This window comes from Lissotriton vulgaris, chromosome 3_1 (genome assembly GCF_964263255.1).
Source record: "Lissotriton vulgaris chromosome 3_1, aLisVul1.2, whole genome shotgun sequence".
Taxonomy (NCBI): Eukaryota; Metazoa; Chordata; class Amphibia; order Caudata; family Salamandridae; genus Lissotriton; species Lissotriton vulgaris.
The window spans coordinates 793,676,365-793,696,030 of NC_141689.1; the positions used below are offsets into that span (position 1 = coordinate 793,676,365).

Below are 19,666 nucleotides of genomic sequence, written 5' to 3' on the forward strand. Positions count from 1 at the left end.
TCTTTCAAGACGCTCCATATGATACATTTTTCTTTCTGGGGGTGGAGCGGGAACATATTGTGAGCTTAAGAAAGTGTTATATCTGTGCCGTTGTTCTAGAATTATTTGTATTAACTTTGTACTTAGGCCTCTCCATCTATCCATGAGTAGTGCTTCTAATGTATCGTGTAAGGGACCTGGATCAGAATGTTGATTTCTGTATAACCTGAGGAGGTGCTAAATCATATATGTACCTGCTAATTTCTGCTCGTCTGGGGATAGGTTCAGAAATGTCTGCGCTACTGTGTCATCATTGTATATGTTAGGATTGTCAGCCCATAGTACTGCTGACCGGGCTAGTTCTTGTTCATCCATAGAATTGAGTACATGGTACCCCATTCGTTCTCGAAGCATTTTATCAGTGTCTTGGAACTGATGTTCAGGAGAATTCGGTTTTGATATGCCAGAGAGAAAAACTCTCTTGCTTTCTGGACGAATGCCTTTCCTAAGGTAAGTTCCCTTACCTACATACGCTATCGTATCTGTAGTCGTTTCTGGTTCTTCAGGTGCTTCCTCCTCCTCGGAGGAAGCATTTTCTTTTTCTTTTTCGTGTATATCTATTACTGCTTTTCTTATTTTCTTATACATACTAGCTATACAATTCACTTTATCATGTTTTCCTTCGGCTATATTTTGTCCCCACTTGTTTAGTGCTTCCATTTCATCCTGTTCTGTCTCAGGCCTGTCTCGTTCTCTTATTAAGCAATTTATGAAAAAACGTAATATATATGCTTGAGTGTCAACTTTCTGATGTGCCAGGGCCTCCTTAATACTTTCAGGATTTTCCCCAGTCTGGACAAAATGATATATTCTATCTAGGTGATCTGTCATTCCTGAGAATAACACTAGGTAATCTGTAGCTTGTCGCAAACGTAATGATGCTATCAACATTCTATCGTCTTTGCCGGGTACTGGATCGTATCTGCAAACTGGAAGTTGTTCTTTGAGTATGTCGAGACGGGGTGACTGGAGTGTAGGGTGCTTCTGCATGTCCCTAAGGTGTAATCTGTGTGTTGCTGGCGGGGTCTGGTAACCCCCGGTTGCACCTCCTGAGGCGGAGGCTTGGGCATTTTCCTTCTGTGGAGTCTGTATGTGTACTTGAACTTGTCTCTTAATAGGATCAGGCAGAAACGGATTTGGTATCTTAACCTTAGGTGTGGGAGGTGGTGGGGGAGGAGGGACGACAGACTGTCGGACGGGGGAACTTTGTTGCGGTAATGGCGGGATATGGTCTGGAGGCGGGTTACCACCTCCGTCCCCGTCACCGTCAGTAGGCGGGGCGCGTGAATTGGAGTAAGCGGGTGCTACATCATCTAGATAGGAATTCAGAAATATGTCTTTAGTAGTCCTGTGATTTACTTTAATTGGAACCAATGGTGACGGCAGATTTTTCGGTATTTCTGAAGTGGCTTCAGGCGAACCCTCGGCCACAAGATACATGCCATTTACAAGATTGTTTCGCGCGCGGTCTATTTGTTCTGATTTTACTCGGATCCCTTCAGTAACTAATTCGTTTTCTCTGGCTTTATCTGACTCTTCTCTATGTCTGTCTTCTCTACGGAGTGCTTTTTCAGCACGTTTATGTGATTCTTTACGCCAAAATTCTATGGCGTCTTTCTGAGATTGTCTGGCTTTCTTTTTCCATAGTGCTTCTTCTACCTTCATGATGCACTCGGCATCCCATGTTCCGGTAACAGGCCATCTGTGTCTCTCGTCTAGATGCTTAGTATAATCGGCCCATAAATCTAGATACAATATGGCGTCTATGCCATGCTTATGGTACATGAAATTTCCAGGCGTGTCCCTAGGGGGGATAGGAATTTCTTCCTCTAGTATCCCTTTCCTAGTTCCTATCTGCTTTAACTTATTGAAAAACGGCATCTTGTTTACTTAGTACTGAATGCTCACTCCTTGCTACTTAACTCTGGACACAGCTAGTTACACAAGAACACAATAATGCACATTAAAAACAGTCACTCATACCACGACATTAATCACATGAAAGACATTTTGGACATAGATTTCTACCCTAGATACTGGATGTACTGCTAAACAGCACAGATACACTGTCGGAGACAATGCAAGAACTTGAATAACTGATATACTGCTAAACAGTACAGATACACTGTCTAAAACAGTGCAGACCGTGTTTGTGTACCCAAACCCATCTTTACCGGATACATAATAATGCACCCGTCTAGATACGTCCCAGCAATGGTACTCACCGGGAAGCACGGAATCGGAAGGCCTCGGAAAACTTGACTGGACTGGACCGGACTGGACTCGACTCGACACGTGGATACTTCGGAAACTGGTGGGCTTCTTGACACCTCGGACCTTGCTTCTTTCGGCTAGGCTCTGGTCGGGATCCTCCGCACTCCTCACCGCCTCGTCTGGGTGCTGATCGCAGTCTCCGTCACCTCCGTGGGCCAGAGGGAGAAACAGGAAATCCTGCGGGTACGCGTAGTTCCGTCTTGACTGATGGCAGGGGGCAAAGCCTGCAACGCACCTACCGGCGCGTGGGGTGGGGGAGGGGTCCCTATTCGGGCGCCAAAATAATGTGGTAAATATTTGATTTACCGTCCTAATTTCTATGCAGGTAAGTACTTTAACAAAAATAACTCAATCGGAAAGAAAGAGGCAGAGTCCGTGGTGTTAGAGTTCTTAGGGGTTTTATTCCTTAAAAAGGAATGGTCATGGTACCAGATCGGATATCTTGTTCCTGTCACCACTGGGGTGCAGGAAGGGATAGAGCAATATTTTATTGACAATACATAGCTTATATACTTAAATCGTACAGTAGAAACCAATACAGTAGGCGTAACAGCTGAGAGAAACAAGATAAGAGCACACACGTGATAGTGATACGTAATTAGAAGGCGTGAACTAGGCGTGTGCTAGAAACGTCATATGTAGGTGTCACGAGTAGGTGGGTACAAAGCAGAATTTGGCAATGTCAGCAGAAATCTGAGGTCGGGATGCGCGCGCAGGTGCATGACGTGTGATTGACGTGGAACTGGAGGGTGCAGGGGACTTGACATTTACACTGGCGGAAAGAGACAGAAGTCTGGCATGTCAGATCAACTCGCACCTCTATCATATCTGATATCTGATGTTTGGGAACCATATTATCTAGAAGGAAAAGGTCTCTGGGGCAGAAGCTATTCTATACTGACTGTGAGTGCGTGTATAAGCGCCTAAGTGTCTGCATGAGATGCGAGGGGCATGGGCCTACCATGGTAACAGAGGCTATGAATTACTTGCACGGAGACAGTGAGGCCGGGCCCTTTGCTCTGCAGATGGGGGGATGTTTACTTAAACTAGTAGGCAGGAATGTAAGTTTGAGGAGCGGAACAGATAATTCGAAGGTTGAATTCAGTCTTGGCAGGCAGCAGGCTGAGCTAAGCGCCGTTAGCCGCACAGGGAGTAAGGCAGAGGTCACGGGTACAGAGACAGCCCAGGCTGAGGCGTTCAGAGTTAGAAGGCAGAAAAAGGCTCGATGGCAGGATTCTGGGCCTACTTCGCCAGAGCTGAAAAACGTGTAAAGTACACCACGAAAAGACGTTGGCATAGCATACTTAGAAACGGAATATTCAACCCATTCAGGGTGGGTCTGAAAGAGGACATGTTAACGTTGGACGCAAATGTATTTGCGTCTTCATAGCTGGCACAGGAGGGAAGTTACATGCACTTTAAGCTGGTACATGGAGACGGTGGGGTACACGTTAGGGAACATTACTTGACCATAAAATTTATATTTCCTCAGCTTGCCCGCCCATGCTAGTTTGATCATAAGCTGTGTCAGCCTCTGAAAGAAAGCCTTCCACAGTACAATAGGGATAGGGTTGAACAGAAACAGTAGTCTAGGCAATACCACCATTTTCATGATGGCGATACGTCCCAAGAGGGAAAGCGGGAGCTTGCACCAGGTCTGTACATCGTTCTCCAGTCTGCTGAACGCAACCCCGTAGTTTTCACTAAGCAAGATCTCAGAATCAGTGTGAAGCCGAACGCCTAAATATCTAATCTTGTCCAAGGACCACTGTAGCGGAAACTCCATGTCAAATTTCCGGGTAGCAGGGGTGAGGGGGAAAGCCAGCGATTTCGCCCAGTTTACCCTCGGACCCAAGAGGGCTCCGAAACAAACCACCTCCCTGAGCATCGATGATAAATTATTTTCCGGGTCCTGAACATACAGCAGAGTGTCATCCGCATACATCGAGACCACAATCTTATATGTCGAGAAGCCTATACCCTCGTTGCTGTGGTATTCCCGCAATGCGCAAGCAAGCGGCTCCGCCACCAGGGCGTATAGCAGTGGAGAGAGCGGGCAGCCCTGTCGGGTCCCTCTACCAATAGGAACGGAGTCCGTAACCAGGTTGCTGACGCGTAGCCTGGCACATGGCTTGTTGTATAGAGCGCCTATCATTTGGAGGAACGGTATGCCCAGACCCATCCGCTGCAGCACTTGCCGCATGAATGGCCACTCCACTGAATCAAAGGCCTTTTCCATGTCAAGGAACACCGCGATGGCCTTCATGTCCTGTTTGACATGATGCATTGTGCCAAGGACCGTGCGAATATTATAGGTTACATTTCTACTGTGGATAAAGGCCGTCTGTTCTGGCTCGACCAACTTGGGGGCCAGGAGAACCAGGCGAGTCGCCAACACTTTAGCATAGAGCTTGGTGTCGACATTAAACAGGGAAAGAGGCCTGTACGAGCCACACTCATCATGTGCCTTTCCATGTTTGAGAATTGTAACTAGTAGCCCTTCCCTCATGGAGTGTGGCATGCTACCCTCCACGCAAATAACATCAAACAGCGTGGATAGATGGGGGATCAGTTGATCTTGAAAGGCTTTATAGAAGCCCACAGTGAGCCCATCTGTCCCAGGAGCGCCACCCGAACGCATGCCCACTAGAGCCTCTAATATTTTGTCTTTCCCTATGGGAAGCATCAGGAATTCCCTGTGTGTGTTGGTGAGCGTGGGCAGATCTATGTGCTCCAAGTATTCCATAGTTTCGTCAGTGAGGGCTCCGCTCTTAGAGGAGTACAAGTCGGTATAGAAGCTTCTGAACATCTGTGCTGTGTCTGTCTCATCTGTGAGGACCAGACCGTCCAGAGTCTTTAACTCAGTGACCTGCGGTTTTCGCCTGCTGCCCTTCAATATTCTAGTTAGGACTGAGCTAGGCCTCCCTCCCTCTCCGTAGGTCTGCACCGTCGCATACTTTCCCATGTGTTTAACCTCCCTGTCTGCTTCCTCATTGTATTCAGGCAGAAGGGACTTTATCTCACAGTAGTGTCAGGGTGCCTCAGTTGCCGCTCCTCCAAGTTCGCTAGCTGTCGCTTCAACTCCGACAGCCTATGCCTAATGGATTTGAGAACACCCGAGTGCTTGGACATGGCTATGCCTCGTATGTAGAACTTGAAGGCCTCCCATACAGATTGAAAGCTTTCCACCGAGCCTACATTGGCCTCAAAAAAGACATCTATCGCTTCTGCTAGCTCCCCTCTGAACAGTGGGTCAAGTAGCGAGTACGGTGGAAATCGCCATGTGAACGGGGAAATCGCCTTCGCAGGGGTATCCAGAACTAGTAATAGTGGTGAGTGGTCCGACAATGTGCACAGTAGGATCTTGCAGTCCCTAATCCATCCCATCATGGAAGAAGTTGCCAGCCAATAATCGATTCTGGTGTGAATATCATAGTAGGCCGAGTAGTGGGTGTACCCTCCCCGAGCTGCATGTCTGTACTTCCACACATCCTCTAGATCAAAACTGGTGAGCATACTATGTAATGTCTACGCTGCAGCCGAAGGCTTACGCGGCGGGCCGGCAGATCTATCCAGTGCCGGGTTAAGTACAAGATTAAAGTCCCCCCCCACAGAACCTGCGCAGTGTTATAATTACGGGTTATATTCGCTAGTGAGTGGTAGAATTCAGGGGAATCATAATTTGGACCATAGACATTAACGACTACTAATTTCATCCCCAGGCCTTTACAATTCGATATCACAAAACGACCCTCGGGGTCCGCCCTCAGAGGCATCAGAGTGAGTTTCGATTTGGGATTACCCAGGTTAGCACACTCCTGGCATGAGTCGTAAAGCCTGCTGCTGTGATGTTACCCTCCATACCCTTACTATGCAACATCCTGCTCGTAAGTGGCAGATGGGTCTCCTGAAGGAGCACCACATCCACGTGCTGCCACTGGAGGTAGCTAAGTACTTTCCTCAGCTTGCGGTAGTCGTTGAGTCCTCTAACATTCCATGTGAGCACACGAATCGTGGCAGACGAGCCAAGGCCATCCGATTCAGCTATGCTCGCCATTGCTCTTAAGTCTGTACTGTGTGTAAGCATGGGTACCATGTGCGCCTATAGTGGACTGTGTGTGCAAATTGTGAAGTAACATCCCCCATCCCCCCAACTGTCGAACCAAACAGAAGAACATTCCCACCCCCCACCCACAGCAGACCACCCCCAACAAGGCCTTGCAGAGTACACCACCAACCACCCTCCCCCGTTTCCATCCCCAAACTTTATGATCTCCGGACCGTCATACAGGTGCATTGTGAGCGGGGGCCGAGGTTGCCGAACCACCAGCAAAGAGTGCCAACGCGCACTACACTGGAGACCCTCCATCCACCTCCCGTTGTAACTTGTAATATGCATCAGTAAGATATTGGTTATGCAAAACTTGTAACAATTGTATCGATCAGAAAAGCTATGTTCATATGTAGATATACCCCCCACCTTTGGACTAGTTAAACAACCCTACTGCGCCGATCATTTGTTCATGCCCCCAGGGCTATTGTACGAGTCCAGTGGCCATGGAACCTGGCAAACAGAACTTTCCCGTGCCACATTTTGGAGTGGCCAGACCGGGCAACAAGGTCCCCCATTTCCCCATCCTGCAATCCTTCCACAAGAACACAAACATCTCAGCAGTCCACCGGGTTGGTCCTCGCTGCTTACCGCAGCTCTTACGCCTTACCGCCACATGAAGCTAACAGGAAGAAGTCAGTCACTCCTGCTCATCCAGCTGGCTGCTTCCCTCCACTCTGTCCATCAGTACATTCGCGTCTCTACGGTGTTCTCTCGACCAGCCTTTTAATTCTTGCTGCAAGGCTCTAGGGCCTGTGAAGAGGTGGGATTGCCCCTGTCGGTTGACTCGTAGTTTTGCTTGGTACAGCATGGCGTAATCCAGACCTATGTCCCTAAGTTGCCGTTTGAACGGGGCGAAGTGTTTGCAGGCTTCCTGCACTCTAGCAGTGAAATCGGGGTAAAGAGAGATCTCTGAGCCCTCGTATTGTAGCGATTTCTTGTCCCTAGCCTGGCGCAGGGCTGCATCTCTGTCCCTGTAATTGAGCAACTTGGCTTTGATGGGACGCGGAGGGGCTCCAGGGCATGGGCGCGGGCCCAGTGAGCGATGAGCACGCTCCACCACAAACATCGAGGAGAAAGTCTCCTCTCCGAGAAGGGTGATCAGGAGTTTTTCGACAAACCTCTCCATGTTGCCCGTCTGGGTCGTTTCTGGAAGACCCGTTATTCGTAGGTTGCAGCAAAGGGAACGAGCCTCTAAATCTTCTGTTTTGTCTTGCAGGGCTTGCTTCAGTTTCTCAATCTTTTTATGGTCAGTGTCGAGTTCCATTTGCGCCTCCTTGACCTCAGTCAGCCTTCTCTCTGACATATCGAGCCTTTCTGCATCCTTGTCAATCCGGTCCGCCATTCTGTCCATTCTGTAGGTGAGGGTGTCTAGCTTCGAGCCTAAGGATGTAATGCTGTTCTGGAGGCCTTTTTCCATTGCTAGTAGCATGTTTTAATGTCTGTGCCTCCTGCAGCGTCGTCCCCGTTCTGTGCGGCTCCCTTGTCCGCGACCGCAGCGTCCTGTGACTTTGAGCGTCTTTGTTCGAATGAGAGTTTGCTCTGTGTCCTGGTGCCCCTGCCCATCTTGTTGAACCGTGCCAGGCGCCACAGGTGTCTCACCCCACTGAGTATAATTGCCTCCTGCAGACCCCAGGATGTCTATATCCGCAAGAATACCATGCAGTGTCCAGGTGAACCGTATGCGAGGTCCTAAATGTAAATGTAAATGTTTTTGTACTTGTATAGCGCACAGCTACCCGCAGTGGGTTTCCCGGCGCTTGTACGAATACCGCAAGGGAACCCTTCCTGGCTTTCCCTGTGAAGTGTCCACTCCTGGGCACCCCCATGGTGCAGACCAGGCATCCCTCGCGTTGTGGGGGCCGTTGTGGAGACTAAGCAAGCTATTGCCCAGAGTTGCAGCGTGGGACCCATGATCAGAATAGGCACTGAGGCGAGAATATCCGGTCAGTGGAATTAATGAGCCCGAGACCCGCCGGGGCAGGAATCGAACCCTGGTCCCTGGCCAGAGCTCTGCATCGAGGTCTGCCTGCTCTAACCATTGAGCCACACTTCTCCACTAGTAGTAGCTGATCTGTTTCAATGACTCAGGGCTCACCCTCCATGTCGCCTTCCACCCAGCACTCTTGGAGTAACACACGTTGATCCCACCACAGCACCCTCGTTCGAACCCAGTCACACCGCAGGCTGGGGAGTTCAGCTGTAGTGAGTTTTTTTAAGCTCTGTCTAGTCCTGCGCTGTAGGTAGGGAAGGAGGGGTCAAAGGCAGCTATCTCAGGGTCAGGAGGCCGCCACGTCCTCAATGAAGACAGCACTCTGCCTTCTCGAGTGAGCCTGTAAGTCACGTGGGAGATCAACCACGTGGGCACCCCAGCGAGGGGTATTGCTGCTCTGCCCCCTGGCCACTCCAAGGGTCTCCACCTAGGTCCTGTGCGCATGGGTCTAAAGTTTGACTTCTCGCTATGGGCCCGCTCTCAGGTGTTCTCTGCCATCCCCCGCCTCAGTTGTCGCGGTTGCTCCTCCGCGGTCACCGCCGTACGTCTACCCGGCACCTTGAAACTAATTGGGTAGGTCAATAGGTAGTCTCTCCTGGCTGCTCGCCGACTGGGGCTGAGGGCGAAACGCCACAGCGCCTAATGGGGGCCTCTCGGCGTAGGCCCAGCTTCTATTCCCACACACAGGCCACCAGTGTCTTCCCCTGCTCCGAGTTCTTGGCTCCTCGCCTCCACCCACAAACACCAGGCACCCTCGCGCCGCGATCAGGAGCGATGGGCGCCGGAATCAGGCAAGGTCAGTGTGTCACGCTCTCTTAGCCGCGGCATACAGTTCTCACCTCCGCCCCATGGGCGAGGGGGCAGCGCAGGTCTCTTCGCCACCTCAGTCGGAACCGGGCCCCGGGGAGCATGTACCTTTCCTGGCCCCCCGGACCGCTGCCGAGTTCACCCCCTGGTTCACGTCGCATTCTGGCCGCACGCACTATGACGCAGCGAGGGCAGGAACAGCACTTCAGGACGCGGCTGGAAGGCCTTCCGTTCCGCAGCACCACCGCGTCTATGATCTTCCGATTCCCGGCACCAAATCACAGCCACCAGGCAGCTACTGCAAGCTCCGGCCGTCCTCCGTCTCAGGGGGTGCTTCAATTACAGCTATTTAAAGCACTGATCCAGGATAATGAAGGATATTGTCAACAACGAGACAGAGCTCTGGGCTCAGGCGGCCATCTTGGTCGCCGGCAAGCTCCGCCCCCCCCCCCATCATGTTTATTTGTACTTACTAATATGTATGTAATTGAGCTGTCTTCTCAATCTCATAAAGTAATAAAATGTGACTCAAAATTATCTCAGGTGGGAGACTGATTACTCATACCTTTGACCTTTGATTTATGAAGTATGTGTAACAGAAAACCTTGACCTGTTCTTTCTCTCACTCTTTAGGTTAGTACACGCTCATTTCCCAGAGATGTCTAAAAGCCACCCTTTGATGCCCAAGCGTTATGTGATGCCCTGGAAACAAGATATGGTGAACAGAAAACTGATTTCAAAGGTGAATTTTAACCGTTTAGGACAAAACAAGAACATTTTATTTTTTTGTATTAATTGTAACAGACTCAAAATTTCCCCTTTGTATACGTTACAATGCTTATTGATGTGTGAGTGTGTGTGTGAGTGAGTGATTGATGTTTAGGAGCCTATATCAACGATAACGTGTACGATACAACCGTCTTGTAAAATGAGCTGTGAGCCTGACATTTTTTCACTGTGGCCCACCCACTCTGAACCACAGGCACTTTGAATCTATGCTCTTCTCTCCTACACTAAATACTTTTTTTAGTCTGCAGACCTGCTTAGAAGATTATGAGTTTTAAGTCTGTGGATCTTGTTTATTGAGCATTCTACTAAGGTGCACTGTCTTTCTAGCCAGTAAATTTCCCTATTTCCACTGCCACCGCAGATAATTTTTAGATCAACAATTGCATATTCCAGACATCAGGCAGGTTAGGTTTGAAGACACCATTTTCAGAGTACCTGCTGAAAATCAGTGTAATGCTTTTTATTCTCAAATAACATCACCTGAAGTTCTGCAATTTATTGAGAACGTGGTGACTCATTTAACTGATAAAGCACTAAAGAAATAGAAGTGACATAACATAAAACCCACAGATATTGTCTCCATCTCCAAGTCACACTTTGCACACACTCAGCCATGCTCTACACATGCTCAGTTGCACTCCGAACACCATTAACTGGGCTCTGCACCCTCACCCAATTTCTGCCTTGTCAGGCAACCTCATTTGTAATTTACTGGAGAGAGAGAGGCAACATTTCTGCAATTGTGGGGGTGTTGCTGAATGCTGTGTTTTCCACTAAGGTCTCCAGTGATATAATTAATATTTTGGTGGGGTAGTGTTTTTTCTTTTGGGAAAATGGTATGGGTGCACAACGTGGTAGAACCTAAACTTAGTTTATTTGAACACTGCACTCCAAGCTGCATACTGTATCAACCCAAGTGGCATTCAAATCTCCATGTGGAAAAACATCACTGCTCCTTGATCAGTCTCCATATTTTTCTTCAATTCAATTCAATCAATTGAAAGTGTTCTTATATTTCTTTATGTTGCATCTTAATTATTCATGTTCAAAACAACTTTTAAACCAATTTGTATCAAACTCTTGCATTTTAATTTAATCACAGTGCATATCAGCGCAGAAGATAATACAGTTTTCTTCAATATTAAGGGGCAGATTTAGAAGGACTGGCACGTCCCTGCATATCTGCAGGGATCCGCCAGGTAAGATGCGTCACGCAAGTTTACCCTTGCGCCACCACTACGTGGTACAAGGATAAACAGATGCGTGACTCATCTGATGGCGTAAGGGTGGCGTATTGCTATAGTCGTGTCGCAAGCGTGACGCAACTACAGCAATGCTCAGGGGCTGCCCATACCTAACATGCTGCGTCATGCCTTAAGCCTGCTTCAAGCAGGCGCAGGGATTTGACGCAGCGGCATCGGAAAAGTGACTCAGTGACATCTTGTAGATTTCACAGTGTCACTTTTCAGAGGCTTTTTCCGACAGAACGCCCACCCTGCATACATTAAACCTGACGCAGGTTTAATGTGGTGCAGGGCTTTACAACGTGACGCATCTCCCTAGACCCGTCACGTTGTAAATAAGGCGCAACATGGCGTATGGTTTATGCCGCCGCTGCATCACAGAAGTGACGCAACGGCGGCGTAAATGTGTCTCAAGGGGCTTATAAATTTGCCCCTATATTTCTGTTTAACCAAAAACTTAGCATGAAGTCAATTACATCTATAAAAATTTCAAGATGTTCTCACAGAATTCTAAGAACGAGAAATCTGATTGTTCACATCGATAAACAATAGTCTTCCATTTCTCTATGCGCTCCTGTTCAGCCTCTTCTTTCAATGGCGTATTGGGTGTTTTTTCTCTCACATTATTGTAAACACGTGACGGCCCTGTAGAAATCCTGAAAGGTCTGTTCACAAACTGAATTTTGTAATTTTGTAGTACAGTTGGTAGTCCGTCCGTACAGAGTTTCAGCCTCACCTATCTTTTTCTCTGCAGAGATCTCTGCCCGACTGTGGAATCTCCGCTCACACAAGTATACGTTTTAGTGGTAACTTTAGGAGGGGCAGGGGAAAATGGCTGGAAAATGGGAAATTCTTACTGCTAAAGAGAAGGGGTTAGGGAAGGAGTGAAGAGGGATTAGTGGAGTTGTTAGACCTGGCATCTTTGGCGTGATTTCCCCTGTCTTTTTGCCTCTGCCTCCTGTATTATTTACTCTGTGCTGGATTTCGTTTTTGCTGATATAGATGCTTTGGGCACTTTGCCACCGCTGATCAGAGTAAAAGTGTAAGTGCCCCCTGTGTAAATTATGATGGTAATTGGTTATCCATGATTGGCATATTTTTGTTACCAAGAAGTCCCTAGTAAAGTGCACTGGGTGTGCCAGGGCTGGTGATAACAAATGCTACTAGGGAGTCTGCAGCACTGATTGTGCCAACCACATGAGTAGCCCTAAAATGGTGTCTCAGGCCTGCCACCGCAGTGCCTGTGTGCAGTCTGCGAACTGCCATGTCCTCCTGGTCAGTGTCCCCACTGACCCAGCCTAACCCTTCCCTTTTATGTGCACATTGGTCACCCCTATGCAGCCGCGGTCCGTGGAGGGAGTTCCGTGGGGCAGGCAGGCAGGGCGGGGGAGGGGCAGGGTGGGGATGGTAAACACCGGAATATGGATGATTGCAGGTAAGTAAACAATTAAATTTAAAAAACCGAATTTAGTTGTGCGCCCCACCTGCTTGCCCCACGGAGCTCCCTCCACGGACCGCGGCTGCCCCTATGGAAGGTCCCAGGTACCCCCTTGGGCAGGGTGCAGTGTATGTGGAAGGTAGAGCATGTACTAGTGCAAGTGACATGCTCTGGTAGTGAATGACAGCCATTTTCGTTTTTCACTATTTTAAGGCTACCTTGCCCATAGGCTATCATGGTGAATGCAGGCTACAGTGGCTACCAGCATATCTTCCCATAGGAGCAAGGTAGGACATAAAAGTCTGGTATCCCTGAACTCAGAATTTAATAACACATCGTTTAGGAAAGGTTGTTTTTAAATCCTGTGTTTGAGAACAGCACTTTTAGAAAGTTGCTGTTCTCTTGTCTGACGTTTCTGTGGCCTGTTTGTGAATTGACTGTCTGGTTTGTGAGTGACAGGGGCTGAGTGGGCCATCCCTGGGCTGAATAGCCCCATCTGCATTTAGAGTGGTGGGAGGGGGTGGCACCTGGGCCTGAATAGGGCTGTGCCTGCCTTCCGCAAAGCTGACTCCACCTCCTGCGGGGCGGCTGACGACCCTGCCCCTCTCTCTGAAAGAAAAGGAGAGGCCAGGAAAACAAAGTGCTCAAGGAACAACCAGAACTGGTTCAGACCGGGCTCTGAGCCCTCCTGCACAAAGGGAACTAAGACTTTTAGGGGTATAAGTACAGGACCACTGACTACAGAAAATTAGATCCTCCTGGAATCAAGAAGGAACCTCTGCCAAGGAGAAAGCTGGAAGACTGAAGAAGGAAGACTGTCCTGCCTTTGCTTTGTTGGACTGACCTGCAGTTGCTTTGCTGCCAAGGAGAGGGAAAGGACTTTGTTGTTGCTTTCACCCCTTGCTTGAAGAGATCTCCATGGGCCTGTTGTGAGCTGGCCTCCTGTTAAGAAGTCCCAGGAACAAAAGGACTTCACCCCCCAGCTTTCCCTGAACTCTGCTGAGAGATTTCTGCCCTTCCTGAATTCTGAATCCGACTGAGGGGCATCTGGAAGTTGTGGCCTGCTGTTTGAAAAGCTGGAGAACAAGAAACTAAGACTATCGGCAAATCTTTACGCATCGCTCACTTGCGGAGCGCCTCCAGTCAATGCGAGGAAATTCCCACCGCCACGAACATCGAGATCGTCGCAGCGCCTGTTGCCGCTGCAAGAATCGCGCATCCTTTGCTTGCGGAACGCATCACTCCGATGCGGGAAAAGTACCAAAGCTGCGAGTATCGTTGCAGAGCCTGTCGTCGCTTGGTGAGATCACCACACCTCTTGCTTGCGGACCGCATCACGTTACTGTGAACATCGTCGCAGAGCCATCGCATCAAGGGGCCGTGAAAGGAGAAGATTGACGCAGCGCCGCGCGCCGCACCTGAGATCGTCGCCCTCCCGAAGATTGTCGCATCGTGCCTTTGAGAGACGCTCCCTACGGAACCTACACACCGGAATCCATACAAGGTATTGCCTCCCTCCCCATATAGACCGGATTCGTCGCAACATGCCCGCTGCGTCCAACGGGGCTGTTGCTTCGCCTCCCCAGGGTCTCACGAGTGACGCATCGTTTGTTTTCCACCGCACCAGCTTCTGTTTTGGAACTTTGTCACATCTAAAGTAATATTGGCTAAACGTAACGCAACAGTGAACTATTCTAACGCAACTGTGGATTATTTTGACACAACCACTAATAACTCTTTAAAAACCCTATCTTGAACTGTGTATGTTGGATTTTTGTTGTTGTGGTCTTGTTTAGTTTAAATTAAATACTTCCATTTTTCTAAACTGATGTGGAGTACATTTGTGGTGTTCTCACTGTGTTACTGTGAGTGCTGGTACAAATACTTAGCACATTGCCTTTGATAAGCCTGTCTGCTCGTGCCAAGCTACCAAGGGGGTGAGCAGGATCTAAAGCGTGTATCCCCCTTACCCTGACTAGAAGCAAGGGTCCCTATTTGGACATTGGTACCTACCTCTGCCAACTAGAGACCCCCAGTTCTAACAGGAGTGTTATGAAGAGTTTTCAAGAGGGTCATGCACCCACCCACAAAACCCATAAGGGCCACATGTACAACTGTTTTTAGCAGTCGGCCGTTTGTGACCGCTAAAAAGGTCTGTGGCATGTGCCACCCCTATTTCCGGCTCTCAAAATAGGGTATGTGACTCATCATTGGGAAGGGGTGTGCCAAGGGGGCGGCGCTTCATAATGGCAACTCGAAGTACCGTGTACAAATGTTTTGCGACATAAATGCAGATGCAAATGGAAAGTTTGTGGTAGACAATTCGCAAATGGGAAGGCACCTTCCCCTTTGCGAATGTGGGAGCAAATATTTTTTAAGAGCAAGCAGTGGTCCCAGGGACGCTGCCTGCTTTTAAAAAATGACAGTGAATTGATTCATTTTTCTTCTTGAAATGCATTTCTTTTCCTTTAGGGAAAATGGGCTGCATTTTTTAAAAACTGCTTTATTTAAAAAGCAGTCACAGATATTGCAGTCTTCTTACCCTAGCAGGCCACCATCCCTGTGAGTGCCGGCCATTCCCAATTGGTTGCAAATTGCAACCTGCGTCATGAATATTTATGAGGCAGATCACTTGTGAACCATTTGGGAATTGCAAACTTTGTCTCAGGCACTGCTGTATTTTCTATTTTATGACTCGCAAATTGCGAGTTGCAAAATTGAATGGTGGTGCATCTGGGCGTAAGCCTGTTGCTAGTCCCAAACTATACTTCTGAAGTTACTACAGCCAAAAGAACCCACAACATAAGTACATTTACTCCAGTTCACAGCTGAAGTATGTCCAGCACCACGCAGGGCCACACCCTGTTACTGCAACACCCTTCCTTAGTAACCAGTGGAGCCAAAAGATAACTATAGATATATATTGGCAAATAAAGCCAAATCTATTCCTTTGCTTAGTATCCATATTAATTATTATTTTTTAACTGTGTAAACATATTGTTTGTTTTGTTATCCAGTATCTTTGTCATTTATTTTGTAATCTCTGTATAACTGTGTATTTTTATATAATGTGTTGTTGAACCAGGCTAATTGTGTTTTTCCTTTTCAGTGTTCACTTATAAGCAAAGTCTGGAGATTTAAATAACAAGGATTAGAAAACTTGAAACACATGAAAGAGGGATTGTTCTCAATTCATCCACGCATCACCATCACAAACACATTTCCACAACAACCTATCACAGCCATACTGAGTACATAAGAAATTACCTCAAACATCAAACATCTTTTGTTGCATTCACTACTTAGGGGGAACCTCTTTGTAGGTTTGCCCCTAGTTTTTTTGAGAAAATATACTGAGGATGAGGAGAGAGAGGGTTTACAGGAAAAGGGTCAGCATCTTTCCAATATCCAGGGATGCTGTCATTGCCAGATACCGCTTCTTACCTGGTGTGATCCTGAACATGAATCTATGGAATAGGAGCCTAATTCACCTACTGCCCGCTCCCAGGCTTTCCTAGCCTAAGTCAAAATATTGGCTGCACTCAATCTCACAGGCAAGCCAGTCTCAATGCTTGCTTAAGATTCTGAGATTCATCAACAGAAGAGTGCATCCATGTATCGCTATTTCACAGTCACTGGCAGAAAGGCAATGGTTGGCATGTGAAGTATATGCCTTTGGCCACTTTCCTCATGTGCTAGGCACCATTGACTGTGCCCACATGGCACCTGGGCCACCTCACAATATAGTACACCTTTTTGGCAACAAACAGGTTTCCTGCAATGCCATGTGCTTCTTTAGTGATGTGAATGCTTCCCGGAAGCTCACTGATAAGCAACAACACCTCACAATGAGACTACATGTGCATTATGGGGGTGGTATCTCAAACATAATCGATAATCACTATAGACAATACAGACACTTCACCCTGACACCGCGTGCATGCAGATATGATTTATTACATTTAGAAAAGATGCCCTTTGACCAAAAAACACTTTTCTATTTCATAGGTGATGCCGTGTGTGCTCTCTCTCTCTCTCTTATGCCTTCACACCCTACAAACATCCAACCACAGTATCTCAACAGAAGTACAATAAGGCACACATACTTACACAAGCCATTTTTTAGCTTACTTTTTGGATCCTCATGTTGCAATTCAGGTGTCTTGACCATACAGGAGTGATACTGTTGTGCTCCCCAGAACATGGGAGCAAGATTGCTTGTATCTGTTTTGTGTTGCAGAAAATTGCCATGAAATGGGGCTTGCATAAAGATGTTGATCCTGATCTATGATCATGCCCCGGTACCCATAGAGAACAACAGAATAGAGGTCATGATGTTCAGGAATGGGATTGCCTAGTTAACTATTTTTTCTCTTGAGCTGCTAGTTTGGTTGCTGCATTTATATGGTTAGACAGTCTCTTCTCAATGATGAATGGTGAATGGCTAATGCACTGTTCATGTACATACTACATTAAAGTTTAACATTAGTTGGATTTATAGAGCGCGTGGTTACCTGGAAGCGTCCCAGCGCTGTACCACTGGGGAACCCGTCCTGGCTTTCCCTATGAGATGGTCCCTTTACTGGACATCCCCAAGGTGCAGCCAGGCATCCCAGGCGGTGATGGGGCCGGAGTGGAGATTAAGCAAGCTATTGCCCAGAGTTGCAGCGTGGGACCCCATGGCTAGAGTGGCACTGAGGCGAGATTTATCGGGCCCGCTGACATTGGTCCTGCACCCGGCCGCGTCAGGTATTGAACCCTAGTCCCGGGCCGACCTCTGCCTTCGGGTCTGCCACCTCTAACCGTTGAGCCACACTTCTCCCCGCTCTTTATTTTTGCAAACATTATAACATATCATTCACAACACAAAATCACACATTCTCAAATGCTACACTCCTTTTGTTTGGTAAACATACTAAAAACCTTACTCAAACACATATATTCATCACAAACAATCCCTTTATTTTTAAATATATAAAAGTTTTATTACTTTAGGTACATGCAGCATGTGTCTCTCTCACATGTGGAGAGTTCCCTTCCTCATGCAGAGCCTCTACTGCGAGTGTGGAGTCTCCCTTGTGCAGGTGGTGCAGAGACTGCACTTGGGTGGAGATCTCGACCTACAGCATCAAGCAGGAAATTACATACAGGAAGAGGAAGTTGGCCATTTGGTTAACATATCGAGCTGTCATCTCTTCCCCCCATCCACCTTGATCCTGCTGTTCCTTGCAATATTCTTGCCCTCAACATAGCTGAGGGACATAACCAGAAGTCGTCCCATTGCCTAAGGAAAAAAATAAACATCAATTGCCAGGAGGTTGTTGAGAAGTACCCTCAGCTTTATGGGGTTCCAGAGACCCAGCTGAGCAATGCAGCTCAGGCACAAATCTGGAAACAAATCATGCCACGCTGGAGTGCAGTTGGTCTTCACACACGGTGGGAGAAGCTGTGCCGCAAGCTCTGGTATGAAATTCAGCCAAAGAACATTATTGGCTTGTGCTCTCAACCACTTTCTCAGCACCCTGCAAGGCACCGCTTTACCTGACGGTACTGAAGGCTGCCTAGCCAACCCCTCATGCTCAGTTTGAAGAGTTTAAGCAGAAAAGTTATGGTTTGTATTGTTCACGCATGTGCACATATCATTTGAGAGTGGTGTTCTGTCTTGTGTTCATGGTGAACTGTGTTGTGTCCTTTGTTATATTTAACATATTTTTTGTGATATGAAAGTTTGAAAATTAAACTTTCCCAAAATGCATCTTTAGTGTTTCTTTAGTTTGGAATGACTAATCATCTGATCTTGACATTATGGGAATGTTTTTAATATATTCAGGTATTCTGTCAACTTAAACTTAAAACACATATTATACATTTGAAATCGGTAACATTTTCATTTGCAAATTTTAGTTTATATGATACTAATATTGTGTACCTTTATCTTTATTCCTAACCACCATATAGTTGTTGTATTTACCACAAATAATTAATAAAGTGTGGGACAACCTATGTTAACAATTGTAGAGTAGATCAACAGCCTCTACAATGTTTTATATCCACATTTAAAAGCTCTCTCCTCCCAGATAACCAATTTGTGGAACCTGTTAAACAAACTCAATTTTCTACAGTTTAAACATCATTTTTCACAAACATAAGCTCTTAGTATCCCTTTCGCTTTCTTTGGATGACTGATCCCAGATATGTTTCAAATTATGCCATTTTAACTATTTGTTATCATCAATATTTTGAGTATGAAAGCAGAGTACAGTGTCAAGTTATTAAAGACTACACAATGTCTGCACTTGTACAATATGAAACATTTTCCCTTTTAACTAAAGGTATGTCGATATGCATTATTGACCTAATAAATTAAAAACGTCTCTCTTTTTTCTCAAATATTTTCTGTGAATCTGGCTGGCCAAGGAAGATCACAGCAAAATTAGTGGCAAGTCTCAGAGGTGGGCTCAACCACTAGACTCCACCCGTTAGGAGGAAAAATAATCCACCACCAGTGAGCCAGCTCAGAGACTGATGCAATTATTCATCAAGAGAAGAAGGCTGAACAGTCAGCTGTGAGGGAGTGGAGCTAAACACTACATTGCCATGAAGAGGAAGATCTTGGGTCTCCTCCTGGCTTTAAACAAGACCAATCTGTGGTGTCCCAAGATCAGCCCCAACACCATGTGGGCCTGCACACAGCCCCTCCTTAAATCCTGAGGCCCCCATTCCATCCGGCCCTCTTTCTGCAACACCTGCCCATACATTACCTCCTCCTCTCAGTGCTCACCCAGCAGAATTAGTCAAGGGACCCTTCTGCCCCAATACTCCACAACCCTCTAATATGTGTCTTTAGATGCCCTGAAGCAACCCATGAGGCCAATTGGAGAGCTTTCTGGAACTGTCTCATGTGTGGCGAGTTAAAGATACTCCCAGAGACAGTCACTGAGCAGCTACACATTTTGTGACCTCATGACCTT

The 19,666-nt window shown here is 47.2% G+C and overlaps 1 protein-coding gene across 1 annotated transcript in view; it reads left to right on the forward strand.

The window, feature by feature from the left end:
- The window catches only part of SPMIP10 (sperm microtubule inner protein 10), a 227,527-nt gene that overhangs the window by 71,061 nt on the left and 136,800 nt on the right, over window positions 1–19,666 (forward strand). The window contains exon 2 of the mRNA XM_086961107.1: window positions 9,858–9,966. Within this exon, the coding sequence (XP_086817233.1) occupies window positions 9,858–9,966 (109 nt within the window). The remainder of the gene's footprint in view (window positions 1–9,857; window positions 9,967–19,666) is intronic.